The 20,744-nt window shown below is 48.9% G+C and overlaps 2 protein-coding genes across 2 annotated transcripts; both read left to right on the forward strand.

The window, feature by feature from the left end:
• The first annotated feature begins 4,433 nt into the window (after positions 1–4,433).
• Positions 4,434–6,948, forward strand: Hoxc6 (homeobox C6). Its single transcript, XM_090356390.1, is given in 7 exon segments — positions 4,434–4,449; positions 4,452–4,616; positions 4,619–4,681; positions 4,684–4,830; positions 5,692–5,760; positions 5,763–5,869; positions 5,871–6,948. Coding segments are annotated over 7 exon segments (696 nt in total). The 3' UTR covers positions 6,000–6,948.
• Positions 6,949–9,271: 2,323 nt separating this feature from the next.
• Positions 9,272–11,601, forward strand: Hoxc5 (homeobox C5). The gene is made up of 2 exons (XM_090356402.1): positions 9,272–9,725; positions 10,495–11,601. The coding sequence occupies exons 1-2, from the start codon at positions 9,272–9,274 to the stop codon at positions 10,707–10,709; spliced, it is 669 nt and encodes a 222-aa protein (XP_090212528.1). The 3' UTR covers positions 10,710–11,601.
• The last annotated feature ends 9,143 nt before the right edge of the window (positions 11,602–20,744 follow it).

Here is a 20,744-nt window from a genome sequence, read left to right on the forward strand (position 1 = left end):
TCAGTCACTCTAGTACAGCAAAGCCTTAACTAAATACTGTGATTGTGAGGTGAGCTGAGCAATTATTGAAACTTGGCTTTCTCTCTAAGAGGGATTTCAGCTCTTGTCCAGTGGCACAAAAGGGGCTGTCGGGGCAACTTTTTCTTTTCAGTCTCTAGAAATCAAGAATTAGAGGTGGTGTCAGGACAGGTTCACCAGCTGTAGTGACTTTCCAGCAGCCATGCGCCCTGGTGGAGTGTCTGATGGCTCCAGAGTTGGGATGCCTGCAAGGGGGCTTTGGTTGATGGTGTAGCCCGCAGCCAGGAACAGAATGTATATGTCTGTGTTGGGAGCGCGTTGAAGGACCTAGGAAAACAGAAGATACTGACAGAATACAAAACAAGGAGGACTTTTGGAAAACATAGTCCCCCACATCAAAATTCCAGATCTCATCGGGCTCACTTCAAATGCATCTCCCCATAAAGCAGGCAAGGCGAGGCCTGCCCATGAACCTCTTCTAGGCCAGAATCTATCTGCTCCTACTCACCCTTTATCACTGAGCTCAAAGCCACAGGGACCCCCAGCCTTGCCATGCCCTGTTCCAGGGAGGGCATGGCTAAAGTAGAAACTTTTAATGTCTACCCAGTTGCCCACTTCCCCTGGAAACCCTTTGCCCTGGGGACTCCAGGCTGGTGACTGCACCCCACTCAGTTCCAAGACACAGGCAGTAAATTCCTCTCCTAGTAATTAGTGCTTATGAAAAGCATGTGTTTTGAATTGGGGTAGAGGGACTGAAGCTGCTTGGTCACTTTCCCCCTTTATTTGCAGGATTTTCCCCTTCAATTTTGCGTTGTTGTTGTTGTTGTTGTTGTTGTTGATGATGATGATGATGATGATGTTTGAATCCAGTAATTATAGCTCCTCAAGCAAAAAGAAAAAAATCTGCTCTTGACAGCAAGTCCCTTGTAAATGCCTAATACAGAAGGCCGAAGGGAGAGAGCCTCTCCGAGAGATTTGCGGGTTTGCTGTGTGTGTGTGTGTGTGTGTGTGTGTGTGTGTGTGTGTGTGTGCACACGCTCTGATTTCTCTAGGCTTGTTTTTATAGAAACAAAGAATGAGTTCGCTCCCTCCTTCCTGAGACTTGTGCATATTTACAGAGCTCAACTGCAGTTTTAATAAAACATCTGTTCTTGCTTCTGCTGATGAGTTTTCATAATTGTTTTCAGACAAATTTAACAGGAAAATATAAATATATTTAGAAAAAGCCAAGTCCCAGCTCTCCCCTTCTCTACCATATTCAGCCATTCTTTTGCCAAAAAATTTAAATTAACACAAAATGAGGAAAAAGAAAATAAAAGCGAATGGAGGGAAGACGGAGATCATCTGACCTGTTTCTCCCCCTTGGAGCGAATCCTTCTAGCAAATTTCAGCTGCATAATTAAAGATCTAACTAAAAGAAGGCAGCTTCTTTCTTTAGGAACAGAAGGAGATGGAGGAGAGTATGTTGGAAATTATTTTTTACCAAAAGTCTTTAAGCAGTGAGTGGGTGTATTTGTATTTCTGTTTCCCCTTCTCTCCCCTTGCCAGCATTTCTGCCTTTTTCCCTCAGCAGCTGGTTTCTGTTCATTATAAATCGGCGAGACCTTTCAGTCTCTGCCCTCTGTTTAGGGACGTAATAAAACACTTAACTTTCCCCGGCCTGAGACTTACATTCTGCTCCTCAGGTCGCCTACCCCCAAGCCCACTGACTTGAGGCCCCCAAAGAGAATCTCTCCAACTCTGAGAGCTCCTTTCCTCTTCAGATCTACTTGAGGAGGGGTTGGTAGAAACTTCGACCACCTTGCAGGGGTGGGGGGCTGTAGCACACAGGCTTTTCCTAAAAGCTCCTTCTTTCTTACAAGATCCCTCCCTCCCCTCACCCACTCGTAAAAGAGATTTGAAAATACATAGAAAATCAGCACCTATTGAAAGCAAAGCCTCATTAAGACATCCTATCTTCCATCATTCAATTTGTTGTACATTGCAACAATTTAATATCTCGAAGGAAATATCACTGACATGATTTATCCCTCCAGCAGTCTTGCTCTGAAATAAGGGGAGAATTTCCTCTTTCTTCCAGCTTCTCCTACTTGTTCCATTGCCACCCTCAGGGGCAGAAAGGAGGCTGGGAACTTTGAAAGAGGCTACTTGTGTCCAGGGGTGCACTGACTTGTTCCTTACCTCAGCCTCAGGCTACTTCCTCACCCTTGTTATCTCTCTCCCTACCTTCTTGCCCTCCAGAGGGACTGGAGCCCCAGCCAGCTGTTGGAAACCCCTGCCCAGGCATGCCATGAATTGGAGGACAGCTGGATTGAGAGCAGAAAGGAACTCACATTTGTGTCAATATTTGTACCTGCCATGTGTCCCCCAAAGAAATTATTCCTAAAATTTCTTTCTTGATGGAAGCACACTTCCTCTATTCTTTCACCTTTATCTCTTTGGAATGAATAGTCCTAAATAAGGAACCTATATAATTATAGGGATCTTTCCTTCTACCCTTTTAAATACCAACCAATTTCCTTCCTTTCTGAAGGATGGGGGCTGGATTTTTAAAAGCCAACACAAATTGTCTGGCAGGAAGACGCTTCAGCCCCCTAACGAGGTTCATGTGTTAACTAACACGTTGTCTGCACCAGCTCCTACACACTGTCTGCTTTTGGGTTGGAAACTTTATTTTCCCCCCTAGCGACACTCCAGGGAAACCTTAACGTTACAGAAGATGAATAAACGAGTTTTTTCCCAGCGTAGTCCCGTTTATTGGCTTTATTGCTACCCATTGATTACTCCGCTTTGTTACACAGAAGGAAAAGATCATAAAATCCTGGCGACATCCGGGTTCTTGTTATAGCCAGTCTCTCTCCCCCCCCTGAAAAAATAGTGTGTGTGTGTGTGTGTGTGTGTGTGTAGATATGAGCTTTCACTGCTCTCTACACACACCCCACTGCCCCCCCCCACTTGTCAACTCAAAGCATTTTTAGGCTATGTCGCGACATCAATTAAGTTTGGATGAATCAGGAGAAAAATCGCCATCTGCACACCTTCCGCAGCTGCTTTACTTAGCCCACTGCAGTTCCCTCTAAAGCCACCACACAGTTGCTTTTTCCTACTAGTTCCTTTCTCTCTTTTTCCGCCCCCAATCATAAGATTGGGGGTGGGGGAGGGAGAATGTGTGTATAGGGTAGGGGCTGCTCAGAGTCCAAAGACTACTGACACTTGGGTAAAAAGCTCGCCAACAGCTCTTTGCTAGAGTCTTGGAGCCTAAGTACTCAGGTCCAGGGGCGCCTCCCCTGGCAGGGCAATGAATCCAGAGGGGCAGGGGGCTTCTGACCTGTACAAGGGCTTAAGCCTGCTGGAGCTAACTGTCCACTAGAATCCCACCAGTTTTCTCTTTCTGCCTGGAACCTACAATGAATTACCCCACTGGCCCTGGCTAGCTCCAAATCATAAATTCTCACCAACATAAACAGGAGTTGATGCCTCTAGAAAGACTCAGAGTTTTCTTTCTTCTCTCTCCTCTCTCTTTCTCCCTCTCTTTCTCTTCTCTTCCTCCCTTACCTATTTTATTTTTATACATTTTCCCTTTTAGGTAAAAGTTGTGTTTCTCCCAAAGTGGGGGACCTGGAGGAAGGCAGAAGGAGGCTAGAAGGCAGAGGAGACCAGATGCACGTCTCCTCTGCCCATTTCAGCTCTGCCACTGTACCCTGAAACCTCACCCTCAACCTTTAGACCCAATTGCTCCCCACTCCTTCTTATACCCAAGGTCTTCAGCCCTGCTCTTCTTCCTCTGGGCTTTATTAATTCTTTTCTTTTTTATTTTTTTAATGATTGGAGGGAAATATGCTGGTTTAGTGGCAGTGACTCACTTCCTTCTTCTATAAGCCAGGAAGTCTTATAGAATTCTGAGAACCCTCTTGAATTAGAAAGGAGTATCTTTCATGAGCGATCAGATTGTAATTTTAGAATAGGAGCATATATATATATATACACACACATTAATGGAATAAAATGGAAAATACAGAAAATTCTCTGACCCTGGCCACAGCACAGCAAAGTTAGCTGGGTTGAGCGATTCTTGAAAGTACATCCCTCCTTTCCTGGAGTCCAAGGCCTATGTACCCTCGTTCACCCCCAAAACGGTTCATATATACATAATATATATATTTAGGAAAAGAAATGCAAGTCTTACTTTCAAAGCATACATACTTAGTCTCAACTAGGGAATCAACAGAAGCAGAAGCGATTTTTTTCCCCCTTCTTGACATCTGGCTTGCGATTGGCTGGAAGGGGGTCAGCTGACTTTGTCATTTTGTCTGTCCTGGATTGGAGCCGTCCCTATAACCATCTAGTTCCGACTACAAACTGGAGACAGAAATAAATATTAAGAAATCATAGCCCGACCAGGTAAAGGCAAAGGGATGAATTCCTACTTCACTACCCTTCCTTATCCTGCCACCTCGCCGGGGGCCAGGAAGTCCTTCCCAACGTCGCCCTCAATTCCACCGCCTATGATCCAGTGAGGCATTTCTCGACCTATGGAGCAGCCGTAGCCCAGAACCGGATCTACTCGACTCCCTTTTATTCGCCACAGGAGAATGTCGTATCAGTTCCAGCCGGGGGCCGTATGACTATGGATCTAATTCCTTTTACCAGGAGAAAGACATGCTTTCAACTGCAGACAAAACACCTTAGGACATAACACACAGACCTCAATCGCTCAGGATTTTAGTTCTGAGCAGGGCAGGACTGCGCCCCAGGACCAGAAAGCCAGTATCCAGATTTACCCCTGGATGCAGCGAATGAATTCGCACAGTGGTGAGTTTTACAGCTCCAAGATATAAATTAAATAAACTGAACTGGCTTTATGACCGGCTTCCCTAGAAGAACGGGCGGAGAGAGTTTTTTATGGCCCCATAAAAACAATCACGCTCTTCGTCTCCTCGCCGACGCCGAGACAGGGCCCCCTCTTCTGCCCCCCTCTGCTCGCCTCCCGCGCGGGCTCACAGGGGCCTGGCCCCCTCAGTCCCTAACGGGCTGAAGGGCTTCTAGGCGAGCTGAGGGGGCAGGAACAGGACAAGGGCTGAGGGAGGGGGCACAGGCTAGGGGAACCCCCCAAAGTCGAGTTAGGCTGAAAGGAAGGGAGGGGAGGGAGGGAGGAAGGAGGAGAGAGAGAGAGAGAGAGAGAGAGAGAGAGAGAGAGAGAGAGAGAGAGAGAGAGAGAGAGAGAGAGAGAGAGGAGAGAGAGAGAGAGAGAGAGAAAGTGGGGGAGAACTTTCCAAAGAGCTAGGGTGTTTGATAAAGTGTGTGTGTGGAGACCCCAGTTCTTAGAGAAATGGGGGCCCCCTTATCCCCTGCATTTGCGATTTTTCAAAAAAAAAATCACCTTTTAGATTGTCAGCTCCCTACTTTTTTTTTTTTGCCCGACCCCACCCACCCACCTTTCTTTGGGACACAAGTCTCCCACCCTATGGAAGCACTGCATGAAGCGGGGTCCTGGCTGTACCCCCCAGTGGGGGTGGGGCAGAGCAGAAGGGAGCAGGCTGGAGCCCCCGGAGGGGGGCCCACGAGGTGTGGGCCAAGTTGAGAGAGGGTCAGGACTTTTCTCTGCTAGGCGAAATGGTGTGCGGACGGCGCCTTGCTGATTGCTGTGAGTGTGTTTTGTGCCCGGATCTCTAGGGGTCGGTTACGGAGCGGACCGGAGGCGCGGCCGCCAGATCTACTCGCGGTACCAGACCCTGGAACTGGAGAAGAATTTCACTTCAATCGCTACCTAACGCGGCGCCGGCGCATCGAGATCGCCAACGCGCTCTGCCTGACCGAGCGACAGATCAAAATCTGGTTCCAGAACCGCCGGATTGAAGTGGAAAAAAAGATCGAATCTCACGTCCACGCTCTCGGGGGGCGGCGGAGGGGCTGCGGCTGACAGCCTGGTGGAAAGGAGGAAAAAGCGGGAAGAGACAGAAGAGGAGAAGCAGAAAGAGTGACCAAGACTGGCCTTGCCACCCCCTTTCTCTCCTCCCCAGCTCACCCCAACTCCCCTCCCCAACACACACTCTGTATTTATCACTGGCACAATGGATATGTTTTGACTCTCTGAAACAAAATTAGGGAGTCAGACATGGACCTGAAAAATCAGCTCTGGACCCCCTCCCTTCCCTTCCCTGCACAATTCTTCTTGCACCTCCTCCTAGCTCCCTCGCTAGCTCCTTTTTTTTTTCTTTTTTCTTTTTCTTGCCCCCCACCCCTGGCTTGTCTGCAGGCCCTTTTCCCAGCCCAGGCCTTGTGGGGCTCAGTCCCTGAATCTCGCTTCAGACTCCACAGATTTCCCTCCAAATGAGGACTTGTCCCCCCCATACTCCCTGGATGCTTCCCCTTTTCACCCCCCTTGCTGAGAAGCCGGATTCTGGGCCTGGGGCCTCCATTCTGGGGCCTCAGGGCCTGGCCTGGTGAGCCGGGGAGGGCAGGAGGCCCAAGGAGGGGACCGCCTTGGCTCCACAGTTACCCCCCAGGGCCTCCCCTATAACCTCTATCCGGGCCCCCCCTTTTACCCCAGCAAATGCCCAGCCCAGGCAAATTGTATTTAAAAGATTCCTGGGGGTCATTATGGCATATTACAAACTGTGACCGTTTCTGTGTGAATATTTTTAGCTGTATTTGTGGTCTCTGTATTTATATTTATGTTTAGCACCGTCAGTGTTCCAATCTCATTTAAAAAGAAAAAGAAAAAAAAAGAGGGAAAAATTACCAAAAGAAAAAAAAAAAAGAAAAAAAGTGAATGACGTTTGTTTAGCCAGTAGGAGAAAATAAATAAATAAATAAATCCCTTCGTGTTACCCTCCTGTATAAATCCGATCTCTGGATCCGTTCTCGAATATTTAATAAAATCGATATTATTTTTAAAAGTTGATATCTGCATTTCTGTTCATTCGTTTCCCCCGCCGGCCTGGAGCAAACCTCCTAGTGTTTTCGCGTCTGCCCGCCGCCTGCAATCCTCAGTACTCACAACCCGCCTTTCTCTGGAACCCGGCACCGAACTGGGCCTTGGGATCGCGCTAGGGGCCTGGGAGGTCTCTCTCGGGGTTCCTAACACCAAGCCAAGCACACCCCAGAGGGGGAAAAAAACAGGCTTTTCGGTTTTCGTTGGGGGCGGGGGAAACCCACACCCCGGTTTAGTCGGGTTGTGCTCCAAGCCACTCGCAGGCCTTTTCTTTCCGCCTGGGATCGCCTGGAGTCCTCAGCTTCTGAGCCCCGCGCCCCAAAGGGCCAGGAAAACAGCACAGCCGAGGCACAGAGTCACCCCCGCCCACTCCCAGGGGTGTGCGGAGGGGGACGCTCAGCCAGACCCGCGAGCCCCCAGCCAGCGTCCGGCCGGCTGTTGCGAAACGTGGAGGAGGCGGAGAGAGGGGACGCAGAAGACAGCCGTCCTTCGGCAGGGATTGAGCGATTCAAGGACATCTCGAAAGAGAAAGCCTGGAAACTGAGCTCTCGCCCGCGCTGGGAATCCTAACGTGGCCAAGACGAAATTCCTTCTTCCTTCCTTACAACCTCAGCCAGTCTGGTTCCTTCATTTTTTCCCCCTCCCCAAATCTGGTGGATGAAGGGCCCAGCAGGACTCTGACCATTTCTCACTTTCAGCCATCTCCCTCTGAGTTCCTCTAGAGAAACCTGAGTGGGCCTAAAGGGGCAAGTAGTGAGGCTGGGATCTCTCCCTAAGGGAGGGGGAAAAAATATCCCGCCTGAGTTTTCCAGACTCTCAGAGGCCCACCACTGCCCCCTCCAGTGCCTCCATCAGCAAGGAGAGGGGCTTCTCCTGGCAGGGGCAATGATTTCCTAGGGAGAGGCAAGCAGGAAAGAGTAAGATTTGGAGCTAGAAAAAGAAGGCTTAAGAGTTGTAGAGACCCTGGCCCAGAACTGCAGATTGTCTTAGAGCCTGTCTCCAATGAGCCCCCAAATTTTCCTGTGGTCTTTTTGAATTTAGGTTCCTAGAAAGCCTGATCCAGCTGCCTTCTCTTCCCAAAGGGTACAAACAGGTCTTTTCCTTTGCACTGCTCACAATATTTTGTCCTCAGGTAGCATCTGTTTTGCACCCAAAATAGCTAGCATCTATCCCAAGTGAGGGAAGATCTCTCTGTCTCTGTCTCTGTCTCTGTCTCTCTCTCTCTCTCTCTCTCTCTGTCTTTCTCTCACGCACACACACACACACACACACACGGTTATAGAGAAGTTCTCCAGCCCATTGTGTCTGGTTTTACACACACACACACACACACACACACACACACACACAAATCGCCCCATTGCCACTTAGATGGGGGACTGGCATGGTGAGGTCTATCCATTTCCTCTTGGCTGCTCATTTCCAAACACATCCTAAAGAGTCTCCAGAATTCTCAGCCTCATGACCTCCCTGTCCAGTTCTGTCCATCCAAGTTCTGTCCTTCCTGTCTAGTGGGCATCCTGTCTACCTCTCCAGAAGTTTAAGTGCACTTTCCCACGTGGATAGACACCACCTTGGCAGCACTGGGTCCTTGAGGCTTCCCAGCCGAGAGACCTTGGCCTTTGGTTTGGAGAACTAGAGATAAGCCCCATTGGTTCTCCAGCCTGGGGAGGAGACACTCCACCTAAATTCCCTATCCTCCGTCATTTTCTGATGTTTGAAAGACTCTGAAGGCAAGGAAGACAGGCTCAACCAATACCAAAAGTACTTCAGTGCATCCTAAACGGGGCCTCGTCACCTTTCTCCCCCATATTGAAATCGAATTAGAAAAGCCAGCCCAAGGGTTTCTTTCAGCAACAACCAGCTTCTCTACAGGGTAGAAAAATCCAGCCTCCAGAAGGCGAACCGCAGCGCCAGAATGCAATTCCTCCAAGTAGGCACCAGGTGTCGCTGTGGACTCGTTATCCCGGCTACCCCCCAATTCCAAGAGCCATTTTTTTTTTCCTCCCCCTTCCCTCTCTTTTTCTCTCACTCCCTCTCCCCCTTGGTTGGGCTTTGCCAACATATCAAGATGCGTTTCGCCGGCTTCCATCACTAACCTCCCGGAGGTCATCAAGCCAAATTTATGAGTGGCCGCTCAAGTCACGTGACTCTATTTAAGGCTCCCTTATTTGGGAAGAGCGCATAGGATAAAGAAAGAGATATCTCCACCTATAAATTGTGCACTTTGGAGAACAAAAAAACCCCCTCAACTTCAAAGAGTCACAAATCACCCTTAATCAAAAAGGGTGCAGAAATTTTTTTTGGGCCCTCCCCGCCATGAGCTCCTACGTAGCCAATTCATTCTATAAGCAGAGCCCCAATATCCCTGCCTATAACATGCAAACTTGTGGGAACTATGGATCGGCCTCAGAGGTGCAGGCATCCAGGTACTGCTACGGCGGATTGGACTTAAGCATCACTTTCCCACCGCCTGCGCCTTCCAACTCTCTCCACGGGGTAGACATGGCTGCCAACCCCCGGGCTCACCCCGACCGCCCCGCCTGCAGCGCCGCAGCCGCTCCGGGACACGCTCTGGGCAGAGACGAAGCGGCTCCTCTGAACCCCGGGATGTACAGTCAGAAGGCGGCTCGCCCAGCGCTGGAGGAGCGAGCTAAGAGCAGTGGGGAGATCAAAGAGGAACAGGCGCAGACAGGGCAGCCCGCCGGACTGAGCCAGCCACCGGCCCCGCCACAGATTTACCCGTGGATGACCAAACTGCACATGAGCCACGGTAAACTTTAGGACTTCATTTTGCGCGCTCGGGTCCGCCTGGGTTTTATAGGCCATGCGGGGCAAATAAAGAAAAAAAAACCTGCGGCCATAAATTTTACGATCCAGGCATCAATGGCTCGTAAAACTGTCCACTAAAAGGCTTAGAGGCTGTGTGCGCCCAAATTTACGACGACATAATTGGATCATAGGAACAAAACGTGTATAAAAGGCAATATTCAATTTTTTTGGTGGGGGGGAGAGAGAGAGAGAGGGAGGGAGTTAAAAAAATAGAGGGACCTGAAGGGTGAGGAGAGGGGCTCCTCCAGAACGGGGACCCCCCCCCCCCGGCGGCACCCTCCCTCCCTTTCCTGCGGAGCCGGCTCGGCCGGTGCCCCAGCTCCGAGGATTCCTGCGACTACAGGGAGGGGCGGGAGGGGGGTCCCCGGTGCTCGGATCTCGAGGGTGCTTATTGTTCGGTCCGAGCCTGGGTCTCCCTCTTCCCCCCACCCCCACTCAGCCCCCTCCGGCTTGCTGAGTGCAGGCTGCCGTGGAAAGTTTCCTGCCTAGGCGGAGGCGCCTCTCCGGGTGCTGGGCTGGGTGGGCCCCGCTTGCCTGCGGCCCTCTGGGCCTGTCTGGTGGCTCTGGCTTCCTTCCTTTCCCCTCCGGGCTGCGGGTGGACGGGAGGAACTGGGGCTGGGGTGGGAACCGGTGTGTGTATGGGGCGGGGGTGCTGCACCGCTATTCACCCCTCCCTGGCATTGTGTGTGTTGGGGGGATTTATGTTCCAGAGACGGACGGCAAGCGTTCCCGAACCAGTTACACGCGCTACCAGACTCTGGAACTCGAGAAAGAATTCCACTTTAACCGCTACCTCACCCGCCGCAGGCGCATAGAGATCGCCAACAACCTGTGTCTCAACGAGAGACAGATCAAGATCTGGTTCCAGAACCGCAGGATGAAGTGGAAGAAAGATTCCAAAATGAAAAGCAAAGAGGCTCTTTGAGGCGGCGGGAAGGAAGGCCCGCAGAGAGAACCCCCACCCGTAACACCCCCGCCCCCCAAGTTGGCTTTTCGGTCCCTGCGCCTTTCCTTTAAGATTTTCCTCTTTCTATATTTTAGAGGTGGCGGCTGGAGCCTTGGCTCCTGAGCCTCACAGACAAAAAGCGCTTTCCCCACCCCTGGCATTCCGCATCCCCGCTGACCCGGGGTTCCCACCCGGCTGCCTGCACTGTCCATCTCCCAGCCACTTAACTGGGCCTTCGGAGGGGCCCTGGGCATAGGTTTCAGGATCTGCCCAGAGGTCTGCAGGGTACCATAAGCTGATACCGAATGAACCTCCGTCTCATCCGCCTTCTCTGGCTCCCAGCCCGGGTCGGCCCGCCAGAACAGAGTTAAGGTGGGTCAGGTCAGCCACAGGCCCTTCACCCCCGACCTCACCCTCTCCTTTGTTCCTGGCTAGAGAACCAGGCAAGCTGCAGCCTGGTGAGAGAGTGGTTGTGCCTGGCAGAGTCTATGGCCTGATTTGGGGGTACTTCCTGATAGCAACTAAAGTCCTTCACTTATTAAGAATTTGCATATGAAAGAGCAAACGTGGGCCTAGGACCCTGGAGCATGCCCTGTGCTCTCTTAACCTTCTTCTTACCCTCCCCCCCAAAGCCCAGGGAACCTCCTTAGCCCGCGCCTGCTGCATGCCCTCTCAGGTTCTCAGCCCCAGCCTACTAGCTAGTTCAATTATTGGGGTTTCCTGCCATTGGACCCCAACAAATGGTTCTCAAGGCTCCTAGCTAACCCATACTTCTGCCATGACTTTCTTGCCCTCCTGACCCATTGCTGTTGCCCAACTATTTATTGATTCCTAGTCTTTCCTGAAACTATATTTTGTCATATCAAATAAAAGAGAGATACAGGACTAAAAGATGCAGTGGCTCCTGTCTGTTCAGGGCATGGATCCTGGCAAAAAGGTGTCTAAATGGGAAGTGAGGTTGTAGGAGAAGACCCACGGCCTCTAAGACTTCGTCTTCTTTTTTATTTTTTAAATTGAGGTACTTCTTCAGGCAGTGAAAATTAGTTTCCCCCCCTATTTCTTAGCTCTAAAAAGGGCTTTTGAGGGAAAAGAAGAGTTCCTGGGCCTCATGCACAGATTTTCCTATGTTGTGGCTATGAAAGGAATTCAGGTCTGGGTACTCGATTCTCACACTTGCTGACTGAATGCAAAGCTTTTCGATTGGCAATGGATCCTACTCTATACCAGAGCTAATGTGTAGGGACCAGTGGCTCCGCCGTGCTCAGATTCAGGCCCTGCAAGGGTTCTGAAGATCCTGTGTGGGGCTAAGTGGTCTCTGAGGGGCCTTACTGGGCACAGGAGGGTGACCTCCGCAATCTAGGGATGCTCTGCTTGGTCAAGAGGTGCTGGGGATGTTGGCTGAGGTCTGCTTCAGCTTCCTCACAACCTGTGAAAGAAGGATGCTGGAAGTGCAGTTGCAGTGTGCACCTGCCTGCTAGAAAATCTTCAGTCTGTTTTCCCTACCTTCTAGAGCCTAAGGTGATGCAGGACAATTAACTAAGTTAAGAGCTGCCTAGGCCAGGGCTGGAGTCATGTCTGTTTGCTCTCATTTATCTCAGTCTCTGAGATCTTGTATGGAGGAAGAGAGTGGCCTGTAGAGAAGGGGAAAAGACAGCTAATTCAGGTGGTGCCTGAGGCTGGCCTAGGCCTATACTCTGCTCCTACTCTGTTCCAACCAGGCCTCCTGGGATGAGTTGGGAGAGGAAGTACTTTACAGGAGAAACAAATGTGGGAAGGGTCCATAAAACTTTACTGCATTTCCTCTCCCGCCTCCCACAATGGGGTGATTTCCTGGAGTCAAGCCTAGGCCCCCCACATTGGTGGGGTGGTGTGTGGAGCTAGACTGGTGGCTAATCCAGCAGCTAAAAAGGAAAGAGAACAGAGAGACTTTGGAGAGGGGCAGGGAGAATATTTATGATTATTAACACTGATGCTCCTTGGATTTATTGTAAGAAATGACTTCGCTGTATACCATGGCCTAAATAACAGGCTTATTTTTTTTTTTTTTTGGAATACTGGTTAGCCTTTCCTTACCCCATACTTAGCACATAGGAGGTCTCATCAAATATTTACTGACCTGCACCTATGACTTCTTCCCTTCCCCACTCTCATACTGCGTTCAGGACAAGTTAGAGTGCCTGCAACATCTCTACTCAACATGTGCACCACAGGGACAATTCAGTTCCAGCTCCCTCCCTCTCTCCTTTCTCTCTCTCTCTCTCTCTCTCTCTCTCTCTCTCTCTCTCTCTCTCTCTCTCTCTCTCTCTCAAATAAAATGTGTAATTTTCTTCAGGGAGTTATTTTAATTTTTTTCTCCATGCTGAGTAAAACTATTGGAGGAGCAGTGAAGCATGAAGAAGCACTGGTGTCTCCGATGGGTAACGGTTAAGTAAGGAAGAGACTATGTCGGCCTCACAGCACTCACCCACTCCAGCCTCCCGAGCTGTGGAGGCTGTGTGCTTCCTCCTCAGAGAACAAACAGCAGGGAGAACCGAGGGGCTTTGCTTTGACTGGGGGCCCACCCAGTCCCCCAGCAAGACGCATCAGTTCGGCTGTCCGTGGGTACACTGCACGCTTGCATACACTGTCTCCTCCCAGCAGGGCCTGGGCCTGTCCTTCCCTGGAGGAGTAGAAGGATTGAAGGACTGACTCAGCTTGGCCAGGCCTGCTCTCCTCCCTCCTACCTGTCTGTCAGTCTGCAGGTCTAAGCCTCAGCTTTAGCGACAATGCCTGCCCCTGGCAGCAGCGGGTAGCAGAGCCAGAGGCCTCCGACCTTCTCTCCTGTGCTGGGATGGTAAGGCCCAGCCCCTTGCTTTTCCCTGAACAGAAGCTTCTAAGGGTAATGGAACCATCTTGGCAGCCTCCTGGAACCATCTCCAAAGACCAGGGCTTGCCAGTACTCTGGGGAGCAAGTGGAGGGGCTTATGGTTCCCAAAAGGAGCTACCCATGGAGCTAGTTTCTCCACTTTGCCCTGGAACCCACCCAAGCTGACAACAAGAACGAAGGGGGAAGAAACGTGACTTACCTTCCCGGGGGAGTGGGAAGAGGGGACACGGCCCACTCTGAGCAATTAGAGGAGAGAGGAGGAAAAAAAAATAGGAAGAAAAAAATATCAACACGACCTCGAAGGCGACAGGTCCTTATGGAAATAAGTGAGTAAGTAAATAAATAAATAAGGATCCACCCTCTCCCCCCTCCCCACCCTGCAAGGGGGTGGGGGTGGGGCAAAGGAGCAGCGTGAGGGCTTTTTAGTGTAACTGAGCATTAGAGAAATAGGCACAGCTTCCATGTGAATTTAGGAGTTTGAAACTTTTGGAGGTTATTTATGTGAATGGCCCGAAGGCAAGCCCGTGAGTGGCTCTTGGGGGACCACGTGATGTCATTAAACCAAGTTTTATGGTGTAGGGAGAGCTGACAAACCCACAATATATTTACATCATATATAATCTTAACTGTCCAGCCACGCAGCTGCTGGTGAGGTTTAATGCTAGGACAGAGGGCCTGGCAGTTAGAGGGGATTACGGCGCTGGGGATGATGGTGAAAGAGGTTACATCTTCGCAAATGAATCCCAGGCGAAATCTGTAAGTTAATTCTCTCCTCTTTCTTGGTGTCTCAGACCCTTTCTCCTATTTACCTAATGCCTTCCACTCCCTACTAGAAATAAGGCTATTTCCAGTCATTTAGAGTGGGAGAGAAGAAGCCTCTCCAGGCTTGCTTGGGCTGGGATGGGAGAGGAAGCCACTGGCAAGTAGGAAAAAAGGGAAGCTGGTCTCCCCAAACCAGGCCTTCCTTCTCCACCTCTCATTCCCCCTCTGCCTGTAAGTTAACTGGATAAGAGGAGGCCTTGGTTCTTTAGAGTTTTGCGAGCTCTTCCTACCTCTCTCTCATCTGAGAAGAAAGCCAGTGGCTAAAACATAGGTGTCTGGTGTTTGTACGAGTGTGTAAACCCTAAATACAAGCACAAAGTGTCTCTGGGGTTCAGTATTCCAGGGAGGGGCCAGTTCAGCCTTTGGCCAGTTGCCCAGAGTCCAGACAAAATGAGAAGCTGGAAAGAAAGGCAGGGAAGGCTCTGTGGCTTCTGAGCCCCGTGACTGATGTCTGGACTGGCCTCACAATATATCCCCCTTCCTTACCACCAGGCAGAGGTGGGCAGCTGTCCCAGCCTGCCGAGTCTGGGGTCTTAGTCTGCCTGGGACCAGTTTGGTTGATATTTCCCCTAATTCTAGTTTCTTGGATCTTCTTCAGGTAAAAGTAAGGCTGTGAGGCCTGGAGATACGTCCTGGGAGTGTGGGGGCGGGTGGTGGGGGGAATGTGTGTTGGATGTGGTGGGGGGCGGGGAGACAATGTCTTTGCTGAGCTGGGAAGCTCCCAGCTCAGAGGCTGGAGCTAGCAGGGGCCCCAGTATGGGCACTATACACTAGGGCAATCCTCAAAAGGGACTTCCTTCAGGTTTCTAGGAAGGAGGAGAGACAGCAGACATGGAAGGCACGTGTGCCCTCCACACCCCCTCCCAGTGTATCACTGGAGCTAAGCCAGCAAAATGATGATGCATGAACTCAGGTTTTCCTATGCGCCTGTGAACACAGAGGGTTTTGGTTTTTCTTTTATTTTCTTTTTTAAGTTAGGCCAAAGACCTACAGATCTCAGGAGAAAGGGAAGACAAACAGAGGGGGAAAAAATCTTCCCATAGGCTGTGTGTGTGTGTGTGTGTGTGTGTGTGTACGGGGAGAAATCTGTGCACAGGTTTTGTAGAGGGGTACTGTGGGGGGTTGAAAAGGAAATAGTATTAATACTGTCCAGGAAGTACAAGCAATTAGGAAGGAAGGAAACTCAGGGAAGGGTTAATAGACAACACAGATTCTGGGAAGACTGAGTCCCAAAACAGGGGGAGTTGGAGTCAAGCCCCAACTTTGCTCTGGGAGAGTGTGCATAGTTGCCCAACATGGAGGACTCTCCTGTGCCTTCTTTCAGGACCTGGGTCTTGGATCATAATAGGGCTCTTACTCCCCTCACCCCACTTCTGCACAGGCCTTTATTTGCTGGCAAAGCATAAGGATCCCAGAGGATTCTCTCTAAAGCTCATCCAAGAAGTTAACTCTCAGGCTTTCCCCTCCCCCCTATTCACTCTCCTCCACTCTCTCCACTAGTTTGTGATTTTTTTGAGGGCTTGTGGAAAATTTCAGACTCAAGATAGGAGCTTGCTCTATAACTTGACTCTTCCCCTCCTACTGGCCTCCCCAGGGCCCTAACAGAGTCCAATGGTCTTTAAGGAGGAATTAAGACCCTGCCAAAGCTGAACTCCCAGGAAAGACTTCTTGCCCTTTCTGACCACTTCCAAATCTCAGTCCCTATTCCTTTCCTTTTTCTATGTATAAGGAGTGTTTCTGTGTTTTACAGATTTTACATTTCTTCTTTTGAGGCATTCAGCACTTACCTTCCTTTCCGGTCTTCAGGCTCAAAAGTTTCACTAAAATACCATTCTCTCTCTTTCCTTCTTTGCCTGAAACTATTTGCTTTGATCAGGTCAGGGTTTTGTTTTGTTTTTAAATATCGTTTTGCCAGGTCTCACCTGGGAGCGTAAAACACAAAAGGGGGTTGAAATTTGTGTTTTCCCCATCCTTTCCCCTCGCCATAATTAGAGATGAGGGGGATGGGCAACCAACCAAGTACCAAGGTGCCCCGGCCAACCCAGCAAGCTTTTAATTTTGTTCCTAGGTCTTTAACCTTAGAAGAGGTCACGCAACCAATCAGAAATGGTCTAGGCAGGGTCACATGTCTCCCAACAACCAATCATCAGAAAAATGCTTGGGTATCTGTCTCATTCTTCCTTTCCCTCCTCCCTTCTCACCACCCCTTTTCGTTCCCGGGTCTGTCCCGTCTCAGACGGGAGCAGAGAAGGAAAGACAGGACTGAGTATATCTTCCTCTGTTTCTCGGTCCCTGGATCAGTCCTTGCAGTCTCCCGGCTTGTGTCCTCAGTTTCTAACAGTTCTAAATGGATATCAATCTCACTTCTATAGGTATCTGAAGTTGTTGGCATCTTCTGGAACAATTCTCACGTTTATCAGTGTGATCCTATCTAATTCTTTGGGCTTTACATAAACTCTAAATTATGCTACATAGCAAATGAGGATAGAAACTGAACTCCAGCCCTTAATTCAGATTCTAAGATTGTGACCTTTCAGAAGTTTTCAGTCTCTTCTTATCTGGGGGCAGGTGGAACAATTAGAGAAGAGCCCTTTTATCTTTCTGGAAACAGGGCAGGAACCATTAGCTTTACCAGACTTCCTGAAGCATGATTGGGGACAGGGAGCAAAAGGTACGGATTGTCTTTACAAGTTGTGTTTGATACTTCAAGTTTGTCAAATACCTCTGAGCCAGTTTGGAGGTAGGGTCTAGAAATGAGTGCACATACATATGGGGCTCTTCCATATTAAAGAGTTGATGTAGTTAAGCTCTTTTCTTTTCCTTTCAATGTAATAAAGTATAAGACCTTGGGGGTGTACCTCAGTGACAGATTGTGCTCAGTGTGCTCCAGGCTACACACACACACACACCCACACACACACACACACACACACACACACACACAATTATATTGAGTCTGTGTTGATTCTGTGTTGTTCTGGCCATTAGTTACCAAAAGACATAGTCACTAAATATATGGATTTTAATGCTGTGTTTACTTGGGGCAGGTTGGAACAAGAAATGAGTGAGAAGCTTCGGAGTGAGAACCTTCGATGGCATGATGTGCATGTATGATAGAAATACTTACATTTTGTGAACACTTGGGCTAGGCCTTGAGTGAATCCACTGATAGGTCTAGAAATAAGCATTCTTTCCCCCACCCCTATCTTTGTTCAGGGCTAGTTTCCTAATTAGCTTCCTCTGCCTCCCCCTTTCCTCCTGATCTCCTGTGTGCCCCTAGAGCTTAATGGGCAGGAGCTTTGCTGCTGTGTTCCTTGGGCTTCTAACCACACCTTTGGATGCATTAAGGGTAGGATATAGGAGTAGGAAGAATTGCTTGGGCCCTGTCAACATTCCTCTGCTTGTTTGTCTTCTGGGTAAGGCTGCTTTGGGCACAATGCTATAGGTCAAAGAGAAGGATTAGGAGGAAAAACCAGAAAGAAGGTAGATCTTAGGAATCTTTGACTCCCAACTTCAGGCCTACTGTACTATGCTATTTATGAGTTACAGTTAAAGTACAGATCTATTTCTCTCCCCATGGAGGGTGTTATCACATTATCTAAGACCAACTCTTACCTTCACTATGACCTTCTTACACTGGGCATACCAGACCTTGTAGTAGATGAGGTGAGAAAGAAGAGATTGGCTCTGTCTACCCGGCACTGGAAAGAGAATTCTCAGAGTAGGCAACTGTCTTTCCTTGTTGCTCTCTGTAACTTCTTTGGGCCAGTTTTGAGAGAGGTGTGGAAAGATGCTGCAACATCCTTATTATTGGCTTTAATTCTGCATCACTTTTGCTACCAAATCAAGCTCTGTCATACTGTGTCTCTTCTAGGATGGCATTAGAATCTCTAAAGGTCTTGGAAGGGGAGAGGAAATAAAATATGGAATGAGGATGGCAACCTAGGACTTTGGATATTAAGGACTCAATATAAAAAGAATTGGCTGTTAGAGGCCCAAGATACTCACATCCCTTCCCACTCTCCTCACTTGTAGTGGATCCTTGTAGCCGTGTCTGTTTAGCTTAAAAGAAATCTTTCTTGGCCCTAGGAGTCTAAGATGTTGCCAGGAAGTGCCTGGTCAAGAAACTACAGCGACAGAAATTTCTTTGTCCTTGAGCCATAGGACTCAAAGATTCATCTTCTCTCCCAATTTTGGGGATCAGTGAAGTGCTGAAAGGGAATTCTGTGTGTGTGTGTGTGTGTGTGTGTGTGTGTGTGTGTGCACCTGTGCACTAGTGCTTGTGATAGGGGATTCAGGAAAGTTAGACTACATTATCCAGGGCCTGTTCAGCTTCTGATAACCAATCCCTTAGAGACCATGACAAGAGATCCCATTAGAAGCTCTGGGCATGCTAAAGGCTGGCACAGGGGGAGCTACCTATCTAGCAGTATCATGATCTGTAGCCCATAGCAGGGTATGTAGTCTTGATTCCCTGGGATCCTTTGCTATTGCACCCTAAGTCACAAAGAGATAGAGCAGATCTCCCAAATCCTTAGTTCCCCTACCCTGATCTTAAATACTAGAACACCTGAGCACACAGAAATACATGCATGTATCCCAGTTATGGTTTGATATAGATGAGAAGCCTTGATTGAACAGAGCAACTCAGCCTTCAATCAATTTATCAATCTTTACCATCAGACCAGGCTGGAAACCATTTGGCCTCCTTATCCCATCCCACCCCTCAAACCCTGGACAATTAATTGTTGAGTTTTCTTTCTTCTGTCACCTCTGGTGAATCCCTGAGCCCTGGAACAGTGTCTATGGATGATGGCAGCCAGGCTGTTGGTGACTCTTAGAGTCCTGTTGTCTTAGATTGACTTGTATGGAGTTGAGGGGCTACAGGGGACTAAAAACCCAGACTCTTATGTGATTAACTCCTTTTCTGTTTCTCTAGGCTCAAATTCCAAAACCCTCAGAGGTTTCTTTGCTCAGACTTTGAAGAAAAGTATTTTCTAAGACATAGTCAACTTTCTGGTTAGAAATTCGTGTGTGTGTGTGTGTGTGTGTGTGTGTGTGTGTGTGTGTGTGTGTGTATGTGTGTGTAGCAAAGGTCAGGTCCTTCACTTCAGACTGTGTTCTCCCCACCCCCAATGGAGGATGGAGGCATGAGCCAAGGTTTTATTGAGGGTGCTTTTCCTGTTGGGAGTAGAAATGGGGTCATAAACACCTAGAGGAGGCTGTTTTGATCTGGTAACTTCTCAGGAAGTGGCATCTGAGGTTTTGCTTTGTAAATCATTCTCCCTTAAGCTGGCCAGCTAGATTGGATTGCACTTCCCCTAACCCACCTGAGGCCCCCCTCCCCAAAGTGTTCACTGGTAAGCCAATTAAGAAAAATAACAATACTTTCAGAGTCCCCTAGTCATCAGCCTCCAGTAATAAAAGGGCCAGTGGTGATTCCCTCACCCTCCCAAGTTCCCAATGTAATAATCTTGCACCCTTTCATCTCCTTTTGCCCATGCAGACTGTGGTCCTTCAAACCCTTAATCACAAGGGCACTAACTTCAGAGCCTGACAGTACCACAATTACTAAGGATTCTCCTCTATCCCAGGACTGCTGTCTTTCTATGCTCTTTTTCCCAAAGCCCCAGCCTCTTCTTCGTAAGGACTAACTTTAGATGTATAATAGAGCTGGCTAGATGGGACTGTGGTGTGTAGAAACTTTACATAGTACCACAGGAATGGAGGAAAATCAGCCTCTAACTGGATTTCCTTTAATTAAGGTGGATGCAGAGGGGTGTGTGTGTGTGTGTGTGTGTGTGTGTGTGTGTGTGTGTAAGCAAACAGCCTCCTCACTTTCATCTCTATCAAGCTGTCTCCAAGCCAAATATATTTTAACCAAATGATTCCATTTTGCCATGATAATGCACCTTACCATGCAAAGACACCCCAACCCTCAGAGGTCCCTCTAACCTGAGATTAGATTACATCTGATTGAGATACTTTTTTTAGGGACCCAGCCATAGGAGCTCATACCCATTGTCCATGAAATGGGCCATATACGACAGAAGTTCCAGATGTTCTCAGCACTTACAAAGACTCTAGTTTATCCCAAAGAAGTCCTGGCTGGAGCATGTCAAACCCATAAGCACCTATTCCGTTAGACAGACACTGCAAATAGATGGAGAGCTATAATTGCATACATGAAAATGTATTTATGCATCTTTTCTGTCTATAGCAGGAAGTGTGTTTCTCACCCCTTTCTGCTCCTCATTTCCATGCAGATTTATGGATCTTTAGATTTATAGATCCACAGTGAACATAACAGTCCCCTGTCAGATTCC

Source organism: Megascapheus bottae, chromosome 2 (assembly GCF_031878675.1).
Source record: "Megascapheus bottae isolate mThoBot1 chromosome 2, mThoBot2.hap1, whole genome shotgun sequence".
Lineage (NCBI taxonomy): Eukaryota > Metazoa > Chordata > Mammalia > Rodentia > Geomyidae > Megascapheus > Megascapheus bottae.

What these genes read in the sequence shown, in the direction of transcription:
- Hoxc5 (XM_090356402.1), top strand. Translation starts at nt 9,272, where the DNA reads ATGAGCTCCTACGTAGCCAATTCATTCTATAAGCAGAGCCCCAATATC. An exon ending in CAAACTGCACATGAGCCACG is followed by an intron (nt 9,726 to 10,494) that starts GTAAACTTTAGG and finishes TTTATGTTCCAG; the next exon opens with AGACGGACGGCAAGCGTTCC.